This window comes from Manis javanica, chromosome 10, assembly GCF_040802235.1.
Source record: "Manis javanica isolate MJ-LG chromosome 10, MJ_LKY, whole genome shotgun sequence".
NCBI lineage: Eukaryota > Metazoa > Chordata > Mammalia > Pholidota > Manidae > Manis > Manis javanica.
Window position 1 is genome coordinate 90,489,907 of NC_133165.1, and position 19,881 is coordinate 90,509,787.

General features: G+C 46.0%; 3 protein-coding genes across 4 annotated transcripts in view; 1 reads left to right on the forward strand and 2 right to left on the reverse strand.

Annotated features, from left to right (window-relative positions):
• Positions 1-5,240: 5,240 nt before the first annotated feature.
• On the reverse strand, positions 5,241-10,414 carry DUSP6 (dual specificity phosphatase 6). 2 transcript variants are annotated; one of them, XM_017677282.3, is made up of 3 exons: positions 8,781-10,387; positions 7,767-8,201; positions 5,241-6,731 (listed from the first exon to the last, which is right to left on the reverse strand). In XM_017677282.3, the coding sequence occupies exons 1-3, from the start codon at positions 9,178-9,180 to the stop codon at positions 6,424-6,426; spliced, it is 1,143 nt and encodes a 380-aa protein (XP_017532771.1). In that variant the 5' UTR covers positions 9,181-10,387; the 3' UTR covers positions 5,241-6,423. The 2 variants fall into 2 exon arrangements, with proteins under 2 accessions (XP_017532771.1, XP_036859901.1); XM_037004006.2 differs by lacking the exon at positions 7,767-8,201 and having other exon boundaries at positions 8,781-10,414.
• On the forward strand, positions 9,634-12,258 carry LOC118969551 (uncharacterized). The gene is made up of 3 exons (XM_073214319.1): positions 9,634-9,711; positions 10,512-11,027; positions 11,767-12,258. The coding sequence occupies exons 1-3, from the start codon at positions 9,634-9,636 to the stop codon at positions 12,001-12,003; spliced, it is 831 nt and encodes a 276-aa protein (XP_073070420.1). The 3' UTR covers positions 12,004-12,258.
• Positions 12,259-16,693: 4,435 nt separating this feature from the next.
• The window catches only part of POC1B (POC1 centriolar protein B), a 143,395-nt gene continuing 140,207 nt past the window's right edge, over positions 16,694-19,881 (reverse strand). The window contains exon 11 of the mRNA XM_073213599.1: positions 16,694-16,888. Coding sequence (XP_073069700.1) covers positions 16,709-16,888 — 180 coding nt within the window. The 3' untranslated portion in view covers positions 16,694-16,708. The remainder of the gene's footprint in view (positions 16,889-19,881) is intronic.

Genomic DNA, 19,881 nt, shown 5'->3' on the forward strand with positions numbered 1-19,881 from the left:
AAATAGTTATTCTTTCAACTCAGTCTCTCTGTTTCCATGTAAACAAATTCAGTCATTTCAAACATTTTTAGACATAGCTCCCTTGATTAAAAAACCATGAGCCCCTAAGCCCTCCAGGTAAGGTTATGCAGACTGACCATTGCTATTTCTGTCATTGCCTTTCTGATTGGCACCTTTTAGAGATGCACGCTGTACAACCTGCCCCAAAATACATCCATGCTCTTCCCTGAGGACCAGATGAACAACATTTGAACAGCACTGCAATGATATTTTCAATGCATATAATCAATAAAGGATGCATGTTTTAGAATCTCAAAGCACTCTTCACATCAATATGAAAAACAGAAGTAACTCAATTGAAAACTTGGCAAGAGACTTGAACAGGCACTTTGCAAACTAAAGTGTCCTTTGGCCGAGTGACACAGACAAGGGCCCAACCTCATTAGGAATCAGAATAAGGAAAATTAAAATCATAATAAATAACCATTTCACATTCATCAGATAAGCAAAAACTAAAAAGTCTGACAATATCAAGTTTCGGCAAAAAATCTGGGCCAATACAAAAACTCAAATACTGTTGGTGGTACTGTAAATTGGCACAACCACTTTGAAAACAATTTGTCATTATCTGAAGTTGGAGTCATTATCTACACAGCCTATAACCTACTGCATCCCTCTGTACACCCCAGAAAAATGTGTGCGCATGTGTATCAGGGTACATGCACTAACACATTCTTAGCAGTCTTGTTCGTAATACTTGAAACTTGAAAAAACCCACATCTCTCAGTGTAAGATGGTTAACTACAATGGAATACTATGAAATGCAATTGATCACTATTTTGCATGAAAACAATGAATTATCACTACACTCAGTAACTTGGGGGAATCTATCTCACATGTAACATTTTCTCTGCTAAAAGTAAAACATTAAGAATCTTTGTAAAACTATTTCGTGTTTTATTTTATGGTGATTCAACTTGAATGTTTTGATGGCATTGCTTTGTTGTGAACATTAGGGACTCAGGGAAATAAAGAGTTGGATTAAAAGAATATTTGCAGCAGTTGTTGACAACTGTAACGTTTTCCAGACAGGACAGTGGGACTAACTGGGGTGCTCACTATTACTTCCTACAATCCTGCATTCAAACAGCTTCCATGTACCACACGGCAGCCTGTATTTTCCAAAAATGGCTGCAGCCCTATTTTCCATTCCATGCCAGAATCTTCCCCTCCTTTCTCTCCTCTCTTTGAACAGTGTAGACCTTTGTGTACAGCACAGGTGACTTCTGAACCTATGTCTTAGAAGTTTCTCTCAGTTGGGGTTTCACCTATGCAACTCAGACCCCATACTGTGAGGAAATTAGGCCACATGGAGAACCAAAGTCCTGGGACATTCAATAACTTGCCCAGTAGTCTGTTGGGGGTTCTGCTTTGATTTGAGGCATGAGCAGAAAGATTAAGTGGTCACACTTAGCAATGTGACATTGCCTTCAGCCTTTGAGTGCCTGTTAAGTCTTCAGTTGCCTTTTATTTTATTTTAACCTGGTTTCATCAAGCCAGTACAACACAGATAAAGGCCTGGATAAATATCTGTGAGTTGTTTGAACTTTGTTCTGTGCCCTTAAATACCTCTGGGAAATCAATTTTGGACTTAAAAGAAGTTTGAAGAGTTTGTTACCCAAACTGGACTGATTCAAGCCAACTTTGAAAAGAACTCGAGGAGTAAGGATATTTGAAGGTCCACAACAGCCTTTGGAAAATGATCATTACTGTGTGAGGAGCTGCATATAAATTTACACCCAAAGTAATCTTTTTTGGAGCAATTTAAGGTCTGAAGACTAATTTTTAAGATGACTTTTCAAGAATATTTACTTACAGCCAGCAAGCAGAGCATCTGCCCTTGTTGTGTCCCACATGTCCATTATTTTCTGATTCGTGTCTTTTATCCTGGAGCCCCCCCCCCCACCTTCTACTCTGTCTCTTTCCCCTTCCCTTGCCCTTCCCTTTTCCCCTCCCTCACTCTCGCCTGCCAGCTTTCCTCCAGGAGGGATCAGAAAAAGGAAGTGAACTTCTCTGGGGCCAGTTAGCTTGTGTGATCCTGAAAGGGGAGTGTGGGCAAAGGTCAGGGCCAGCTGGACAGCTGCTAGCCACCCCAGAGATCTTCAGGAAAATCAATTTTGTAATTTATGTGCTCACAGGCCCAAGATAGGACAACTTCTCCTTAGAGCGGACGCAGGACATCCACACATCAGCTGGGGCCCTCTGGCTCTCTCATGATCTGGCTGTTGAATTCGAGCTTGATTTGGCAGGTCACTTAACCTCTGCTTGCTCCACTTCCTCAGCCATAAAATGGGGTCACCACTTCCTAGCCAACATCACAGGACTTTATAAAGAGGAGCAAATGCTGATGACAAGCAGCTTACAACAAGAAGAGCCAAAGCTTCAGGATTCAGTTTTACCCCTCCCCATTACCTGACTTTATTGGCCTCTCTCTGCTTCAGTTTCCTTGTTGAAAAATAAAGATAATAATAGGACTTATCTCACAGACCTGTTTTGAGGCTTAAATGAAATAATATTGTACATGAACTATTATCCAAAGCCTGTCATAAATGTTATATCACCTCTCTGCACCTTATTTTATCATCTATATGTGTCACCAATTCATGACCAGAAGGCAAGAATTATAAGAGAATTCTAGAATGAATGGTAAAGACTCTCATTTTACAGAACAGAGAAAAGAAACTGGGTGAGTTTGGGTGACTCGACAAGGGCTTTCCAACTCATTAGTGAGAGAGCAAAAGTGAGAGTTCCTGGGTCCTGGGTCAGGGCAAGTCTCCATTTCACTCCTTTGCGGGCCAGGCTGGTATTTCTATCCCCAGATAACCCTTTCTCAGTCTAATTTTAACCCTAAGATCAGTTTATACCATTATCCGGTACATTCCCTAGATTTCCTGCAGCCCCACAAAACCTGCAGATAACCTCCTCTCCTCTCCAGGAAAGGCTCCTCAGTCCCCCTGCAGAAGGCCAGGAAAGGTACCGCTTTCCTGAGACCCGAGGAAGCCACTAACGGGGACAGCAGGTGAGGAGGGAAGCCAGGGAGCTGCAGCTGCTGGCCAAGGTTGCCCTAGTAACCGCGCGGGCTCCATTCAGCAAGTGAGCCCAACTCCAAGATGCAAAACGATCTCCTTCCCTCAGCCCCCGCGAGCACAAAGGAACCAAAGGGACGGAGGTACGGCCCGGAGAGAGGGAGCCGCAGGGTGAGGTGGAGGGCCATGCTGTCCGTGACAGCCTTCCACCTTCCATAGAAGAGAAAGACAGACAGACAATAGCTCTTTGAATCTTCTGCTCTGTGTGAACCGTAAAAAACACCCATTTAACATGAGTCCTTTGGTGCAGTAGGGGGAAGCAGGCACCCCTCTGTTCACCAGCCTTATGAAACAATATGCCGGGAGAAGGGGAAGAAAGCATAAACAGTGCAACTTTATGGGGGCCCTAAACTCTTCGCGCTCCCTCTCTTTTATGCAGACTAATGACAAAGACCATTTGCTACCAATTTATTGGAAACTTTTTTTTTTCACAGCTTGAGCTGCTTAAGTGCAGGGAGCTCCCTCTCCCCAAATCGCTGTCAGACACTTGCTGAATGGGCCAGGCTCAATTATGCTTCCTCCACAGGTTCAGCTCACACTGTGACCCTGCATGGCTTCCTGCTATTCATATGTGTTACTTCCCCTTTGTGGTAATGGCTTGTGGCACTTGGCCAGAAAACATTATTAATTTCAGAAGTGGACTGACAAACAACAAGCCCACAGTGGAACGAGAGGAAGTGCTGGTGAGGCCAGCTGTCGGCTGGAGCAGAGCAGTAGGAACTCAAATGCATGCAGGCTGTAGGAGGAAAGGAGATAATAATCCACAAAGAGGAAATGCACTAAAATTATCCACAGCCCATATTAAAGAAAAAGAAAGAAAGAGAAAAGAAATCCAAGGAAAGAAAGAGAGGGGGATGGTGAAACACATAGCTACTTGAGCTGCAGCTGGACAGGAAATTGCTAAGGCTGCTTGCAAATCCCTACTTTGAACAGGCAGTTTAGGGAATGCCAGGAGCGGAAACCGTTCAGAACTGGATTAACACAAGCGAAGTTGAACTGCAACCCACTTCTTTCTGAGCTCTGGCCGAGTTGGGGCACCCAAATAAGAGACTGACTTGGTATTTTTCTGCACGCCTTTTATACATGCTTAGTTGCTAACACTGGACAGTTTGATGATTGCCATAAATTCAGGGCCACTTGCCTCCTTCTGTGTAGACTACTGAACAATCCAACAGGCATCTCATATCTGCCATGTGGGTGAAAAGCTCAGTGCAGATAAAGGGATTAACCTCATTTGAAAGGGGCCCAAAATGTAGGTATGTTCTAGTTCTTTTGATTTCATACACCTGCTCTTTTATTTTGATTTGTGTACTTTTGCACTTGAGACAGGAGAGGGGATGTCTCAAGGAAAATGACAGGACATTAAGCCTTTACCTTGTAACTGTTTCAAATAATCTTGACTTAAAGTTAAATAGGGGTTTGTTGCCCACATTTGAAACCAGTTAAGCACAAAGTGCATTAGAACAGGAGTGGCAAAGCTTTACCTCAAGGTCAGATGTGAAGTTTTAAAGCCACATCCAGGCTCAGGAAGAAAGTTTAGCTATGCCTTGCAATGTGTATGAAAAAGGGGAGGCATCACTTCTGAATCATTTATTCCAACACAAGGATAATTTGCAGGTAGAATTGCCACAGTAGCAGACTAGAGAATTATTCCCTTTCACCCTGGCACCTGTAAGTATATTAATGAGCACAAGATGCTGATGGGGAAGGTGAGAGATTAACACTGTGGCTGTCATCTTGTTATTCTGGTAGCCCCTCTTTATGACTATTCATGAGTATCCAGATCTGACACTTCAGCAAGGTGTGCTCTGTGGCTTGATTTTTCAAGAGCATTGTATTTTCTTTAATAAGCCAGAACTCTATTCATAGCAAGTATTGTCCAAAGGCATGATACAGGCAGTCCATTTTATGATATATTTTAAACAAAAGGTTTATTTCATAAAACTGCACCTGAAAAACATTCTTGGAATAACTTCAAAGATGAGATTCATTCCTGTATGTACATTACAAGCCAGTATCACTCCCCAGTGGAAAAATTCCTAAAATGTGTCACTTCACATGAAGGTACAATTAAGGAGAAATTAAAAAAACACATTCAATAGCCAAAATAGTTATTTATTAATAATTTAAGGTTTTACATTCTTATAATAAATTTTAGCTCAAAACTTTACACCATTAACATAAAAGAGCAACTTAACTCCCCCATCTTCACAATCATATGCACTTCACCTATCAAATGGGTACCCATGCTCACACACACACGCTTCCAGTTTTATACGGTTTTTTTTTAAAAAGGAAAGAAACCAACCCAAAGTATTGCATTTGAGGTGACACTCCCTGAAGAAATTTGTACAGAGGTAATACACTGTTTAGCACAGCTTTAGTTAAAAAAAAAAAAAAGTGAGCCCATGATTTTGGTATCTTTCCAAGAAATCCCCTTTGAGGCAACACAAGCCAAAATATTTACAAAGGTAAGGCATAGTCAAACTACATAAAGAGGGGGGGAAAAAAATCACAAGATATATAAAAGAGACTGAAGACTGCACCATAATAACGTCTCAGCGATCAGTGTCCATGAAAATGTCATTCAGAATTGGTAGTCGTGCATGCTGCAAATATGTCCTTTGGATTAGAAGAGAGCAAAAGTTTCTATTTTCTATTTTAACAAGTGGCATACTGCTCTTTCTCCCTTTGGATGATTTCTTTTAAACCCATCAAAGAAAACAAACACAATTCAAACACTGTCGAGTGACTTAAGATCAAATATTTACAATAATCAAATGGAATAGCAAATTCTATTTATTTATTTGCAAAGTGATACTGCAAATACAGAGCTGAAACCTCTCTTTGGCTCCTCTATATGCAAAATTGAATCAGTCTTCACTGAAGACAATATATAGGCAGTTCCAGATGCAAAAGGGAACAGTCATACCAGGCCGTAATGATCACACGCTCCTTCCCTACCACTTGGTCCTACCCTGTACACCTGGAAGCCCTCAAATTCCAGTCCTTGGGTGGATAAGCTGCATACAGGGGTACAGAGCAAACCTAATTACTACCTGCCTGTATCTATACAACATGTCCTGGTCTTCCATTAGGAAGGGAGCAAATCTCTCCCATTTTAATGACCAATTCCACAGGTGAACCTTGTCTAACACAGACAACTGGGGTTGTTGACACCCGGGGTGGGCCTCATACAAAGAAAGCCGCCCAGCTGAAGTTGTCAAGAGAAACTGCTAAAAGAACAGATGCATCCCAGTGAGGACCATGGGGCCTTTCACGTGGATTGCAGGGAGTCCACTTGGTATACATTCTGGTTGGAGGGGGTGGTGAAATAGAGCTGCTGCGCTGGGACCCGGTTGTCACAGGGGCTGCTGAGTCCCAGTGTCCTCTCGAAGTCCAGCAGTTGGCCCATGAAGTTGAAGTTTGGGGAGATGTTGGATTTCTTCATCTTGACAATGTCATAAGCATCGTTCATTGACAGATTGAGCTTCTGCATGAGATAAGCCACAGTCACAGTGACTGAGCGGCTGATGCCAGCCAAACAGTGTACCAGGACGCCACAGTTTTTGCCCCGGGCTTCATCTGTAAACACACAAAGAGAAAGGGGAGATATCAGTAGACCAAAAACTACCCTTTATGAATGATCAGTCTAAAAACCGTATTTTTTTCAAAAAATGGATAGAAAGTAATCACGTGTGGCAGCTGAGCCCTGCAGGCAGCAGAAAGTGTATCATTGCGATGAAACATGTACTCTGGGCACAATTACATATTTCAGATGTTTTCTGAAAAGGGAGCTTTTGTATTAAGTTTCTGCCAACAAAAAACTCCTTAATGTGTACATTCTTGGCCTCAGCATGTGAATACCAGAAACCCTGCAATATGGTTGTGAATGCCTCTTACACAGACAAGCAGACTGCAAGGGTCTATTAAATTATTCTCCAACTGTTGTGCAGCTAACAATAGAGGTATTCAGGCATTTTAAAAGAGAGAGGAAAGTCACAGGGGACAGCCCATTAGGAGGAACAGGATGTCGACAGGGCCTGAAAATGAGTTCCTTTGTAATAGGAAATGCATTACAATGCCTGGAGATTCGCTTCTCCAGGCTTCCAGCCCAGTCCTTCCTGCTGAGCTCAGGTTACCCTCACTGTCTCATCGTTAACCGGTATCCCAGTAACATTCAATTGTTAGTACAACGTCTAGCACTCAGGGTTTTCCAACAACTAACGACGTCCTAAAATAACTCCCAGGTCTTTAAAAAATTATAAAGCAATGCTAAAATGCCTGTCTACCGTGAGTTTTTCTATCTAGCCCTCCCCCGAGACCAAAGATTGTGGGAAAATTCTCTCTCGTCTGATTATGTATGGCTCCCTTTCAAAGGACTGAACTCAAGAGTCAAGAAACAGGCAGCATTTTAAACACACACCTGTGGTTTGCAGCCTTATCAAAAAACACTTTTTCTTTTCTTAGCAATTAAACTACAATTGAGAACGCCCTAGGATCGTTAGAGACCTGCATTCCGACATCAAGCAGCCAGAAAGATTGAGAGCTCCAAACTCTAGGGCTGGCTAGGAGTTTTTGCATTTAAAAGTCTGAGCGAGGATTGTTAATTAGTCTCACCTATGAAAGAAATGGCCTCAGGGAAAAACTGGGACAGGTTTTGGCTCCAGTGATCCGAAATGGGAATCTGCTTGTATTTAAACTCTCCTGCGTTCTCAAAGAGATTCGGCAAATTGGGGGTGACGTTCAAGATGTACTTGATGCCGAACTCCTCCAACACGTCCAGGTTGGTGGAGTCCTTGGCACAGCCCAGGTAGAGGAAAGGCAAGATCTCCACGGGGAAAGAAGGCTGGCTGTTGGACAGCGGGCTGCCATCCGAGTCCGTGGCACTATTGGGGTCTCGGTCAAGATCAGACTCAATGTCCGAGGAGTCGGAGCTGATGCGCAGGCCCCCGAGCCCCAGCACTGGCAACGGTGGCGAGCTGCTGCCGCACGAGCCGTCTAGATTGGTCTCGCAGTGCAGGGCGAACTCGGCTTGGAACTTACTGAAGCCACCTGCCAGGACGAAAAAAAGCAATCGTAACCCGAGATCCCGTAGTAGTTTTCACAGCTTGTGTGAGTCAAGCGGTGTTCAGGGAACACCTCAGCAACCTACGAACCCCACTCGCACACAGCCGGATTTAAGAGAAAGACACATGTGCACCTTGGGACTGCAAAGAACGGGCCCGCCTCCGCGGAGAACCCTTAATCTTAAATCCGGAAAAGCACAAAATGGCAACTTTGCCGTTTTGAGGGCCTGGGAGGTACCAATCTATACCCCAAATAACCTCTCCCACCCCGCAAATCTTAATTTAAAATCGGACGATAGAAAGCAGGTAGATGGAAGGTATTGCGGGTAGGAAGGAAAACTCATTGGAAAGAAACAGCCCGTGCCTGCGGCCGGAAGCGGGTGAATTCTGCACCGGCCGGCTGCCGAACGCGCAAGATTCGCAGATGGGAGCCTGCGGACCGCCCTTAGCAAGGCAGCGCGGCGCGGCAGCGCCAGCCAAGGCCCTTCCACTCAGCGTAACCTGATTACCGCCCGCGACCCCTGCCCGGCCCCGCGCCCCGCGCCAGGGCCTCCCCGGCACGTACCTTCCAGGTAGAACGCCCGGCATCCCTCGTCCTTGAGCTTCTTAAGTAGCAGCCCAAGCACGGACTCGCCGCCGGTGTTCTCGTTCCAGTCGCTGCTACTTTCGTCGTAGAGCACCACTGTGTCGGTGCCGCAGCGCCGGGTAAAGCGGTCCCGGTCCTCGCCGCGCGTGAAGAGCGCGCGCACGGGCAGGTTGCCCTTCTGCAGGCGCCGCAGCATGATGCCCGGGATGGCCACGTTGATGGCTGACTCGATGTGCGACGACTCGTACAGCTCCTGCGGCCGGCAGTCCATCAGCAGCAGCCGCTCGTTGCCCAGCTCCAGCTGCTCGTTGAGCCACGCCACCGTCTTGCTGATCGCCATTTCCGACGCGACGGGCACAGGTCTGAGCGTATCTATCATGAGGGTCAGGCTGCGGAAGGGCGGCGTGCCTACCAGACGCCCCTCGGGGCAGGCATAGGCCTAGCGGTGCCGCGCGAAACCGCGTTTAATTCCCCTTCGCCCTTCCCAAGCCGGATTAGCGGTTGGGGAAGGCAAGACAAGTGAAGCCGGCGGTTCCTTCTGCAGCCGCTGGCTCTTGGTGTCAATGAATCTCTTTGAATGAGAAGCTGCCCAGTTTTGTTCCTCCCCAGTGAATGAAATCCAATTAATTCGGACTCCGTGCTACTGAGAGGGGAAGGAAAAAAAGTCCAGCGGCCCCTAATTCCTCCCTCCAAGGCTGCACCTCAAATCCACCCGGTCGTCTTTCTCCTCGGATTATTCAAGCCTCGATTTGCTCACTCTCCCTTGGACTCAGCCTTCGCACACCCCCTGCGCGAGGCAGCTCCTCAATGGATACAAACAGCGAGCGTCTCAATGGATACATTCTCCGGGCCAGCCAATGAGCGCGCTGCGGAAGGGGCTGTTGCCGTGGGGACGGGCCGGCTGGAACAGGTTGTGTTGATGAATTGTTAATGAGTTTGTCATTCACAAAAACGGAAAGGAATTTCCGCTCCGGATAAGCCCCAGTGCAAACAAGCTGCAACTGCGGGCTCGGCGGGAGGAAGGAGAAAGAAGAGGAGGCGGCGGCGGCGGAGGAGCAGGGCACATAAACCAGGGCACTTCAGTTGTCTCATGTTTCCGTCTGTTGAGAGTTCACTCTCCGCGTCCGAACTTTTGCGCACAAATGGTGCAATTAGCAGGCACAAAAGCCCTTGTTAGCGACGCCTGTGCTCGCAAGCTTAGTTTTAGGAAAACTTGTGCTTTTTCTCTTGTTCTCTTAAACTCATTTGGACTGCAGTTCGCTTTTACCACCCCCTTCGCCCCCGCCCTCCTTTAGGCGGTGGGTGGCATTTGTTTGCCAGTTTTAAAAGCCCAGCTATGTTGGCTGATATTCTTTGAGCCGAGGCTGTGTTGGGGCTGGTGAAATGCCTGGGCTTTAGTGACCGATGAGGTGTTAAATGCTAATCCAACATCTTTCGAAACAAACCGGGATTTTGTTAACAGTTTAAAGCAAGCAAACAAATGCATGTTTGTCCGGGTAATAGGGAGAAAACTCTTTTTAAAACTGCATTTAATTAGGATTTTTTTAAACAGTGGAGACTGCAGAAATTAATTTATTGGACAGTCTGATGCTTTTATTTCTCTTTAGCGGCGTGGCGCGTTATGAGCCATTGTTCCGGGGCTCCAAGGCTCCGGCCCCGCCTCAGCCACCGCACGCTGGGGGGTTGCTCTCGATAATGATTTCTGGGTAGCGAGGTCGACTTCCGACCGAGGAGCCGGTCTGGCGGGACCGCCTGGGCGAGGTGCACCAGGGCGGACAGTGCCTTGCTGGCTGTCCCAACCATGGCGAGGCGTGGAGCAGTCGTCCTGCAAGGCCGTCAGGCTGCGGACGCTCAGGCGGACTCGGGGACTGGTTACTGTCGACCCGGAGGGCACGTCGGTGGGGAGCCTTTCGCTCGCCCGCGCCGGGCCACCCCTTACCCACCGGAGCCGCAGCCCCCTCCCCGCCTGTCGCTCGGCACTGGCTGAACACCGACCGCGCCTGCGCGTTGCGCTCCTTGCCTGCACCCCGGCGCCCCCGTCTCCTCGTTCAGGAGGCGCGGGGCATTGGGCTACCCTGCGGACGGGTGCGGGCCAAGTGCGGGACTCTAGACTCCTTAGCGGCCTGGGCGGGTGAGGGGCGAGGAGGAATGCCTGCCGGGACCCCTCGTCTCCAAGGAGAGCAGGGAGTCCCGGAGAGCGTCTGTGCAGCTCTGCAGAGCCAGCAGGTAACTGCGGGGGTGCTGGCCAGGCTATCGAGCTGCGCCCCGCCGAGGCGCCGCGGAGCAGGGAGGGCCGGCCGGGACCGGATGGGGGCGTGGCCGGTGGGGGCCGCGGCGGCCAGGGGCGCATTCCCGGCGGAGTCTATTGTTATATAAAAGGGCCGCGGCCTGCCCCTCCTGAGCGGAAAACCACCTGTGTGTGGCCGGGGCGGCGCTGGGGCTGGGGGGGCCCCCTGCGGCCGGAAGGCGCGGGCCCTAACCCGGCTCCCCTCCCTAACTCCCTGCAGAAAAGAGGCCGCGCCTTGTCCCACCGCCTCCTGGGAGGCGGAAGCGGGAGCAGCGGCCAGGCGGGCAGCGGGTTTTGTGAGCGCCCCCGGCGGATAGAGCAGAGGGCACCTGAGGTCGCGGAGGTCTTCCCTAGCCTGGCGCCCCGCGCCCACGGGCCTCCCCGCTCACACCCGCTACAATTTGCATTTTTAGTCACCCGCCTCTTCCCTGGTTTGGGGAATGTAGGCTAAAAAAAGGCGGCTGCGAGGCCCCGTTGCCAATTTTGGAGCGCTGCTGCAGGCAGGCTGCCCCTAGAGGAGCGTGGTGGAGGAAGGTGGGGGCTGCCGCGCTCCTCTCCCCGAGCCTTTTTTGGGCATCCCTTGGAACAAAATTCCCGTTTTAGTGGATATCATCCAATTCCAGCAGGAAGGCGCCTGCGCTGGAGTTGACTCCTTCGATCCTCCCTCACTTGTTACAGACGTTCCCACCCCAAGACTTTTCCGTCACTGGGACCTGGAGTGGAGGAGAAGAGAGTCACCATGGCCTACAGCTCGACCGAGAAGAGCAAAATCTCCAGGCCGAGACCTCCAACAGAAGGGGCAGGGAGGAAAACTGGTTTCTACAGAGATGTTTAAAAGTGCCATTACATGAGCCTGGGCATATATATGGGAGGATGATCCCAGCACTTCTCAAACTAGAAGAGAGAAACATTTAGTTTGACCCATGCTTCTGAACCCTATGGCAACGGAATGTCGGTGCTTCTCAGCACATTTTATTAAATGGCATTCTGACCAATCTGACTGAAGAAGTGTAGCATAAAGGGCCTCTGGAGTGGGGCTGCCCAGGTTTAAATTGTGCCCCTGTCCCTAAACGTGCGACCTCGGTCAAATCATCTAACTGTTCTAAGGGGCAGTTTTAAACACTTTGGCATAACCAAGATAATAAAAATTATTAGTTTTTTTTTCTGGTAGGATCACTGTGATGATTAAATGGGTAAAAGGAAAAGCCCTAAAGTGGGGTTGGTGTGCCATTAGCAGTTCATAGCCTTATGAATTCCAAACCTGCGCAAGGGTCTGAGTTCTTTACATCTCAAAAAGACAGTCTTTGAGGCCTAACAGCCCGCGGAGAAACCTAGTCTACAGAGCAGCCCTCCGCGGAACTGTCCCAAACAGTTTAATCCATCCCAATTCAGCTGCCAAGCAAAGCAGGTGCTGTTACAGACAAGGTCAAAATCCTTTAACACCAACAGAATGTACCCAGTTACCTTTCTGACTTCTCCCTAATGGGGTCCCCTTTTAAACCCTCTTCTCCAACCACACCAAATTGATAGAATTTTATTTAATTCTGTAAACTGTATTGGGCATTCACTATATGGTAAGCACAGTCTTGGTTTCTGTGTTTACATGCATAATTTCCATCAGTCTCCAGATAACCCATGGAAACTACTGTTCACAGAGATTAAGGAGTTTGCCCAGTAGTAAAGGGTGGACCCCGGATTTGAGGCCAGACCTTTTATAGACCATTAAGGATGACCACATACACCCATTACAGGGTGTTGAGACCATACTCACACACTGCATTGTTTTCTGCCGAAACTCGTAAGATGAAAGTCTGCATTTTGAATTTTGACCACCAGGTTTTCTAGCTTCACATATTTTGTTGCACATATATATCAAGGATCAAAAGTTAGGCTTATTTCCCTGCTCCTTTTACATTTGGTGGTTTTCTTTGCACGCACCTCTTCATCAGTCAACCATTCAGTAAATGGTGCATATCTTTCTTCTTTACAGTGTGTCTTAGATTCTAACGGTCCTAACTAGCACTGCTTATCTAGTCTGTCAGCATAGCCCATGCCCCCAGGTTCAAAGTTTCTCTCTGTCACACACTAGTAGTCTGACAAAGGAAAAATACTTATACTCTCTGCGCCTCCCTTCATTCATTCATTCTAGGTTCCAGGAAAACAGCAGTGAATAATATGGACAAGAATACCTTCCCCCCACCCCCAGAGTTTACATTCTAATGAGGACAGACAATAATAAAAATAAATAAATATACCATATATTAGAAAGTCAAAGTGTTATGAAGAAAAATAAAGCAAGGAATGGAAATCAGCAGAGTGTAAAATTGGGACTAGTTATACCTACCTCAGAGGACTGTGAGGATCAGAGATAATCGAAATGACATGCGAAAAGTATGGGGCTTTTCAAAGTGGGAATTGAAGAGCTGATGTTTTTAACTCACTGTTTCATTCCTGCATAAAGCTGACTCCCTGTGGCTGGTGATCCTGCCTTGAATCTTACCATTCTGGCCACATCACCTGCCCCCAGGAAAAGCTGTCTCAAGAATTCTAGCAGCTGGAAGAAGCACAGGCCTACTTCCAGAGGGGATCCTTCATGGATTAGAGACTTAGTTTAAAGACAGGAGAATATGGCTGGTCATCCCTATTCTCCTAAGTACACAGAAGCAATTCCACAGATACTGATTGTGTGTGTGTATGTGTGTGTGTGTGTGTGTGTGTGTGTGTGTGTGTGTGCACGCACACACGCATGCATGTGTGTGTGTGTGTGTGTACCAAGCTCCCATGCTTACATTCTTTCTGGTGTTTCCCCTGAAAGCTACTTAAAAATATGTCTTTTTCATTGTAATTGTTTGCTTACCTATTAGAGAAGCATTCCAACTTTGCAGATATTTTCCTGAGTTTGAGCACACTTGCAGTTTATGAGGCCCAAAAGGTTAGCATGACCTTTAATTTTCTTGGAGTAATCTATGAGTACAATGACATTTCTTAACACATCATGTGAAAATAGTTAAACAGATTTCAGTTAATAGGGACAGAGTGTTTTAGAAGGTCTGACCTAAAGTGTAGTTTTGTGGCATATTCAAGATTCACTTTTAAAGATCCCAAGGAGCCCTGAAAGTGACAACCAGTGGCTTTCAGAACAGCTAAATATCAGAACAGAATTTAACTGCATTTAAGAAATATATTTGACATGGTCTGCCTTAAAATAAAGGGCATATGGAGTTCACAGAATTCACTCTGAGTTTTCCTGACAGGTGCCTAAAAAGATGTTTTGTTTTTTAGGCAAGTGATGTTTAAACAGCAGGAACTGTAAACCCAAGAGGCCCAACGACTGACTATAGAAAACACAGGTTCTGTGCATTGTTAGACTGAGCACAGAGAAAACCAAAGACAGTTTCAAATATGAGCTCCAAGTTAAAATACCACGCCTGTGGATCCTGGTTTCCATCAAATTCCTCCTCGCATAGCAGCTCCACGCAGCTTGCCCCAGTTGAGGGGCTGCAGGGTTTTAGTAAAGGTGAATGATTTTCCCAAACAATGCAGGCATGGGAGAAGGCGGGTTAGGCTACACAGCAGCAGTCACATCTAGGGAGGGGCTAGAGCTTTCCTATAAACGAGATAGCACTTCCCACCTTACCAGAATGATAGGACCTGAAGGAAAACATGAACTATTGTGAAAGTCAGATTTTATCCCCAATCAAGCTAAGCTTTTAAAAATCATCATCTTTGTCAGATACCTTGTGTTTCCATTTCACAATGTGTTTCCATTTCCTAATGTGAAAACACATTAATTTACTTTCAGGATCCCTTCAAGACTTTAGAATATTCTTTTGAAGTTAGTCTCTAGCAAGGAAATTCATTTGAAGATAATAATGTTGATTTCTTCCTTCAGATGTTTTAGTCCCTTTCCTTCCAGTGGGAAATCATTTGCTGATTCTTCCCTGTGATCCTTTACCTCACAAAGCAGGAAATATAGAAGCACATGTAAATGTATAGGTAAGAAATTGTCAGGAAGTTGACATCTTTGCCATACAACCCGGCTCTCACCATTTTTTTTTTTTTTGGAGGAGGAGCAACAGTACCTTGCTTCCCATTGCACTATTTCCAGTGCTTCAGCAATGACACTTCGTGGGAAACTAGGCTTGCATTGCCTTCCAGGGAGGCCATCTTCCCAGAAGACTCCCTGGCCATGTAATGGAGCCCCATGTGTGCAACACTCTGGACATCAGCCATGCTGCATCTACATGCACAGTATTTGCCCTGTGTGGGCCATGTTTCGTCTGGTGACTTTTCTCCTCATCTTGTGTTCCTTTATTTATGTAGGAGTGAGCAGTACAAATAGCTGTTGTGTAAGAGAACTAATTATTTTTCTAAGTAGGTACTATTTCCTGCCAGCTTATTTTTGCCTCAGACATCAGCGGAAATGACTGTGCCCACAATAGGAGGAACGCTTTAACTTGGTTTATCAAGCTTAAGAACTCACAGATCCTCCGAGAATATATTGGTGGAACCCCAGGGGGCTTCCAAACTCCAGTCTAAGCAATACTGCTTTAGGCCATTTGGTAGGTTAATTACAAAAGTTATATTTCGATATATCATGAAAATAACATAATGCTACAATCCATTCTACACCAAAGCTTTGTACATGTTAAATCTATCGTAACTTTGCAAAGTAGGCATACCATCACCACAATTATATAGTGGAGAAGGCTGGGCTCTAATGTCAGGTTACACTGGAATCCAAACTCACATCTCATCCCTTCAAAGCCTCTCTAGTACATTCTACTAGTAAGTGTGGCCCTAAAGGATGACTCCATGCAGCCTGTTATGAATCCGATCTGTTATAAAATGGTAGCTTCCACATAATTTGTTAAATTTTATTTGGCTGGGAAGACTGGGAGTTCTGGATTCCAATCACGTTGGATTCCAAGCCTGACTCACCTACTTTCTATTATGTATATTTGTGTATATATAATGTATATTATGTATATGTATATGTATTATGTATATGTATAGGTATACAAATATGTATATTATATTTGTGTATATATAGGGGTAGGAACGGTCCTGAAATAATAAAATTCATTGCCAGTTACCTTTTTTATTGTTAACCCCCCCCCCACACACACACCTATAGCTCCTAATAAATGTTTATTGACCTTGCTGTAAGGGGATGGTATAATGAAAAACACTGCAGTGTCAATTAGTTCTCAGGAATAGAACAATCCACATAGATTTTGAAAAAAAATTTAGAGAACAAAGTCAATTTCTTTATCAACCCTCTGAGCTGCTCATTTAAGCAGCCCAGAAATCCTGGTTTCTCAATTTGCCGAGAGACCTGGATGAATTGGTGACCCTGGGACCGCTGCTTGCCTCCAAGGGATTTCCCAGCAGTCTGGAAACTTAGCCACTGAGGGCAGCAGGTGCTTTCCCTGGCTCCAGTGCCACAAGCTCGGGCCTTTCCTGTGCACTGCATGTTCTAAGACTGGAATTGGAAGTTCACTGGCCAAAACAGTGTACTGATCATCTCTGAGAGATCTGGGTTCACTGTGACTGAAGGGAGGCACCCATTTATATTCTGGGTCCTCAAGTTTTTACGTCATCCTGCACGTAAGAAATCTCATCTTCTGGGAAGTTCCTTTCTTCCTCTGACTTCTTGCCCAGCAGGAGCTTTGCAGATGGGGAGCCAGGGGAGCAGGTCAGAGCTGGTCTGAGAGCCATTGTCCTGCGACTGGAAGTCATCTTCCATTTGTGGGTGAAGGCTGTGTGCTGGAAGCCACATCACAGAAACATACCTGGCCTTAAGTAAACAGATCACCTTTTTAGCAGTTTCTATAGTAATTTTTGCACATGTATGATTCCAAGATCATTTTATGAACCATTTATGACAACGGTGCACCTTTTGGTGTATTCCCATCCAGTTTTCCTGGGCCCACCAGTAATTTTAAATTTTTTACCCAAATCCCCAAAAATCTAAATCTTTGCTAGGTCATACCCCACTGCACCTTCCTTTCTCTCCACACTGCCCCTGTCCTTGCCTAACCAGTTTCCCAGGGAAAAAGCCTTTATGATGGGATTTCTCTGCCCTTTGGTTATATTGTCCACATGGTAATTGGGTACCACTACTGTAGGACTTCAAAGATTTAGGAATGGGTAATTAGCTGTAACATTCTTTAATATGAATCAGTACCTTAGACTTGGTGACCTGAGGTGGGGGGGATTGTGTTTAAATTTAGCATGAAAGATGTTAAAAATGATTTGTGTTGCTGAAATTGGTGGCATTTACAATATGTCATTGCTAGAGTGTGACAGGGCCCATGGCTCTTGCGTTAACAAGACAGAGGAAGGTGCCAGCCTGCTGCACATGCTGCCACCCAGCCTCCAGCACTGCAGCCTGTGACCCTCTGCTTCTAGGGTCCTGCCCGAAAGACCACAAACCTCACTGCTGCCTTCCCTGCAGGATGGCCCTTTGCAAAGTGCTGTTAATCAAAGCACTGAGGGTAGAGAGAAGGACCTTTCCCCAGCCACACACAGTTTGTATACTGTGCCTACCTGCTAAGACATATCTTTTCATTTGTTAAATGGGGTATGAGATTTAGTTTTACAGTGAGAGTGAGGATGGATGCAGTTAGGAGCATGACCTAACCTGGGGCCTCCAATCCCTAGAGGCCTCTGCTTTTTATCAACAGAATCTGGCATTTATCCAACCAGCTGACTGGCTTGAAAGCAAAGCTTTCAAGAAAGACAGATGCCCAAGACCCATCTCCAGTAATTCTGATTTAAATGATGAATGGTGGGTCCCAGGGGTTGGCATGCCTCAAAAGCTCACCAGGGAACCCTAATATGTAACCTGAGCTGAGAACCACTGGCTTAGAAGGATTCACAACACTCGTCCTCCATCAGTCCCCTTGCCTAGGGAGAGGTTTCCAGCCAGACCCGTAGGTCTCAAAGTTAAACACTTCAAAACACCTCGAGGTACCTGCTTACAGTCCACACCCTGGCCTTCTGCTCAGGGTCTCTGACCAAGAAGGTCTAGAGAAGGGTCCAGACAACTGTCTTTAGTCCAGCAATCAGGAGTGGATCATACAGATGGACCACACTTTGGAAAGCTCCAAACGATACCCCACACAGCCCATTTCCTCCTCCATCACCTCTAGACAATAAGTATAGAAATTTTCTTGATGATTACCTTTAAGGATGAATCAAATAATATACTTTACCCACAAAGATCAGAACTTTAGAACGGAAAAGTGCAATGTAAAACGTAACAGCTTATCCCTGTCAGTTCAACTCTTGAACTGACACATGGTCTGGTTTGTTTTTTGGAGGCCTGAAATTATACCAGATCTGCCGGTGGGTTTTCCTAAAAGGTTTCTCTTGACAACAGCATCAAGTGCATATTGAGCACCTGTTGTGTGCCTAGAACTGAAACAACTAGGGGGTGGGGAGGAGCATGTGGAAGTCCCTAAGACCCAAGATCTGCTGTCACAAAAAATAAGTCTGACTTGGGAGGTCAGACACATGCCCAGGTAGCTAGAATGTAACAAAAGACATGTGGCAATCACAATATAAAGGAAGGGCTATGGAAACCAGAATAGGAAATGGCTCATTTATCTTGGGTATTGGGAAGAAGCCACTATCTGAGTTAGATCCCTATGAGTAAACAGATTTCCCCTTTCCCTCATCCCACAGGGACAGGAGAAGAAAGGCCCTCTAGGCTAGAGAGACAGACAGTGAGCATAGTTTGGAGGCATAGATGTGCATGGCAACTGGCACCAGCTGAGCAGTGTGGAGGGCACAGAGTAGCAAAGAACATAGGAAGGGTAATTCAAAACCTGATGGAAATGGGCTTGGATGTCATGCTAAGGAGTTTGGAATTTTTCTTTAGGCAGTGAGTAGTCATCAGAGATATTTATCCAGGGGTGTGACGATTTCAGAATATGATTCTGGTAACAAAGGGATGAGCCTGGGTGGGAGAGAGAAACCAGGGGCAGGAAAATCAATTAGGAAGCAATTGCAGTTGTCCAGGAAAATGATGTTATACCACAACTGCCCTGCTTCTGAAATAATGTACTAATCATCCTGCTTCAATTTACTTCTCTTGTTTCTGGGACTAGAAAAATCACTCAGTCCTTCTGTGACTCAGAATCCCTCCCTATTAATAGAAGATGACAAAATAATTACCTTACCTCACACAGGGAGGTCCTGAGAGATTCTTGTAATTGTGGCCAGAAAAGACGGGGAAATGTTATTGTAAATGCCAGTGGTATGATTCCTCTCCAGGAGAGAAGCTGCCTTTTGCCTCTAACATTTTATTATAAAACCTTCAACTCTACAGAAAGTTGAGTAAAAGCATCAGAAATAATCTCTGGAGGGAAGCTTCTGCAGAGGTTCCAAGTGCTCACTACCCAGGAAGTGGCAGTTCTCATATATGAGTCCATCGCCTTTAGGATGAAAATATTCCATGTTTGTTTAAAAAGGCTAGATTTTGTAAAAAAAAAAAAAAAATGCCTATCTTCCTGTAGTTTTTCATTATAAACAAAACTGTAAGGGATGTTGTTACTCCTGAAATGCTGAAATGGGGGTGAGGGACACCCCATGTTAGTAGAAGGAATTAGGCACAGTCATTTAAGTGAGGGCTTGGGCATAGTGCTTTCAGTCTGTGCTTGCCTTTTGAGTCTTGGAGTCTGTCCTCATAGCAAGGGGCACATGGCCATGCCTTTCCCATCTGCTGCCCAGCCCTTTCCCACAATTCGATCCCCATTTCACCACCCAGGACCATACCAGCATCCT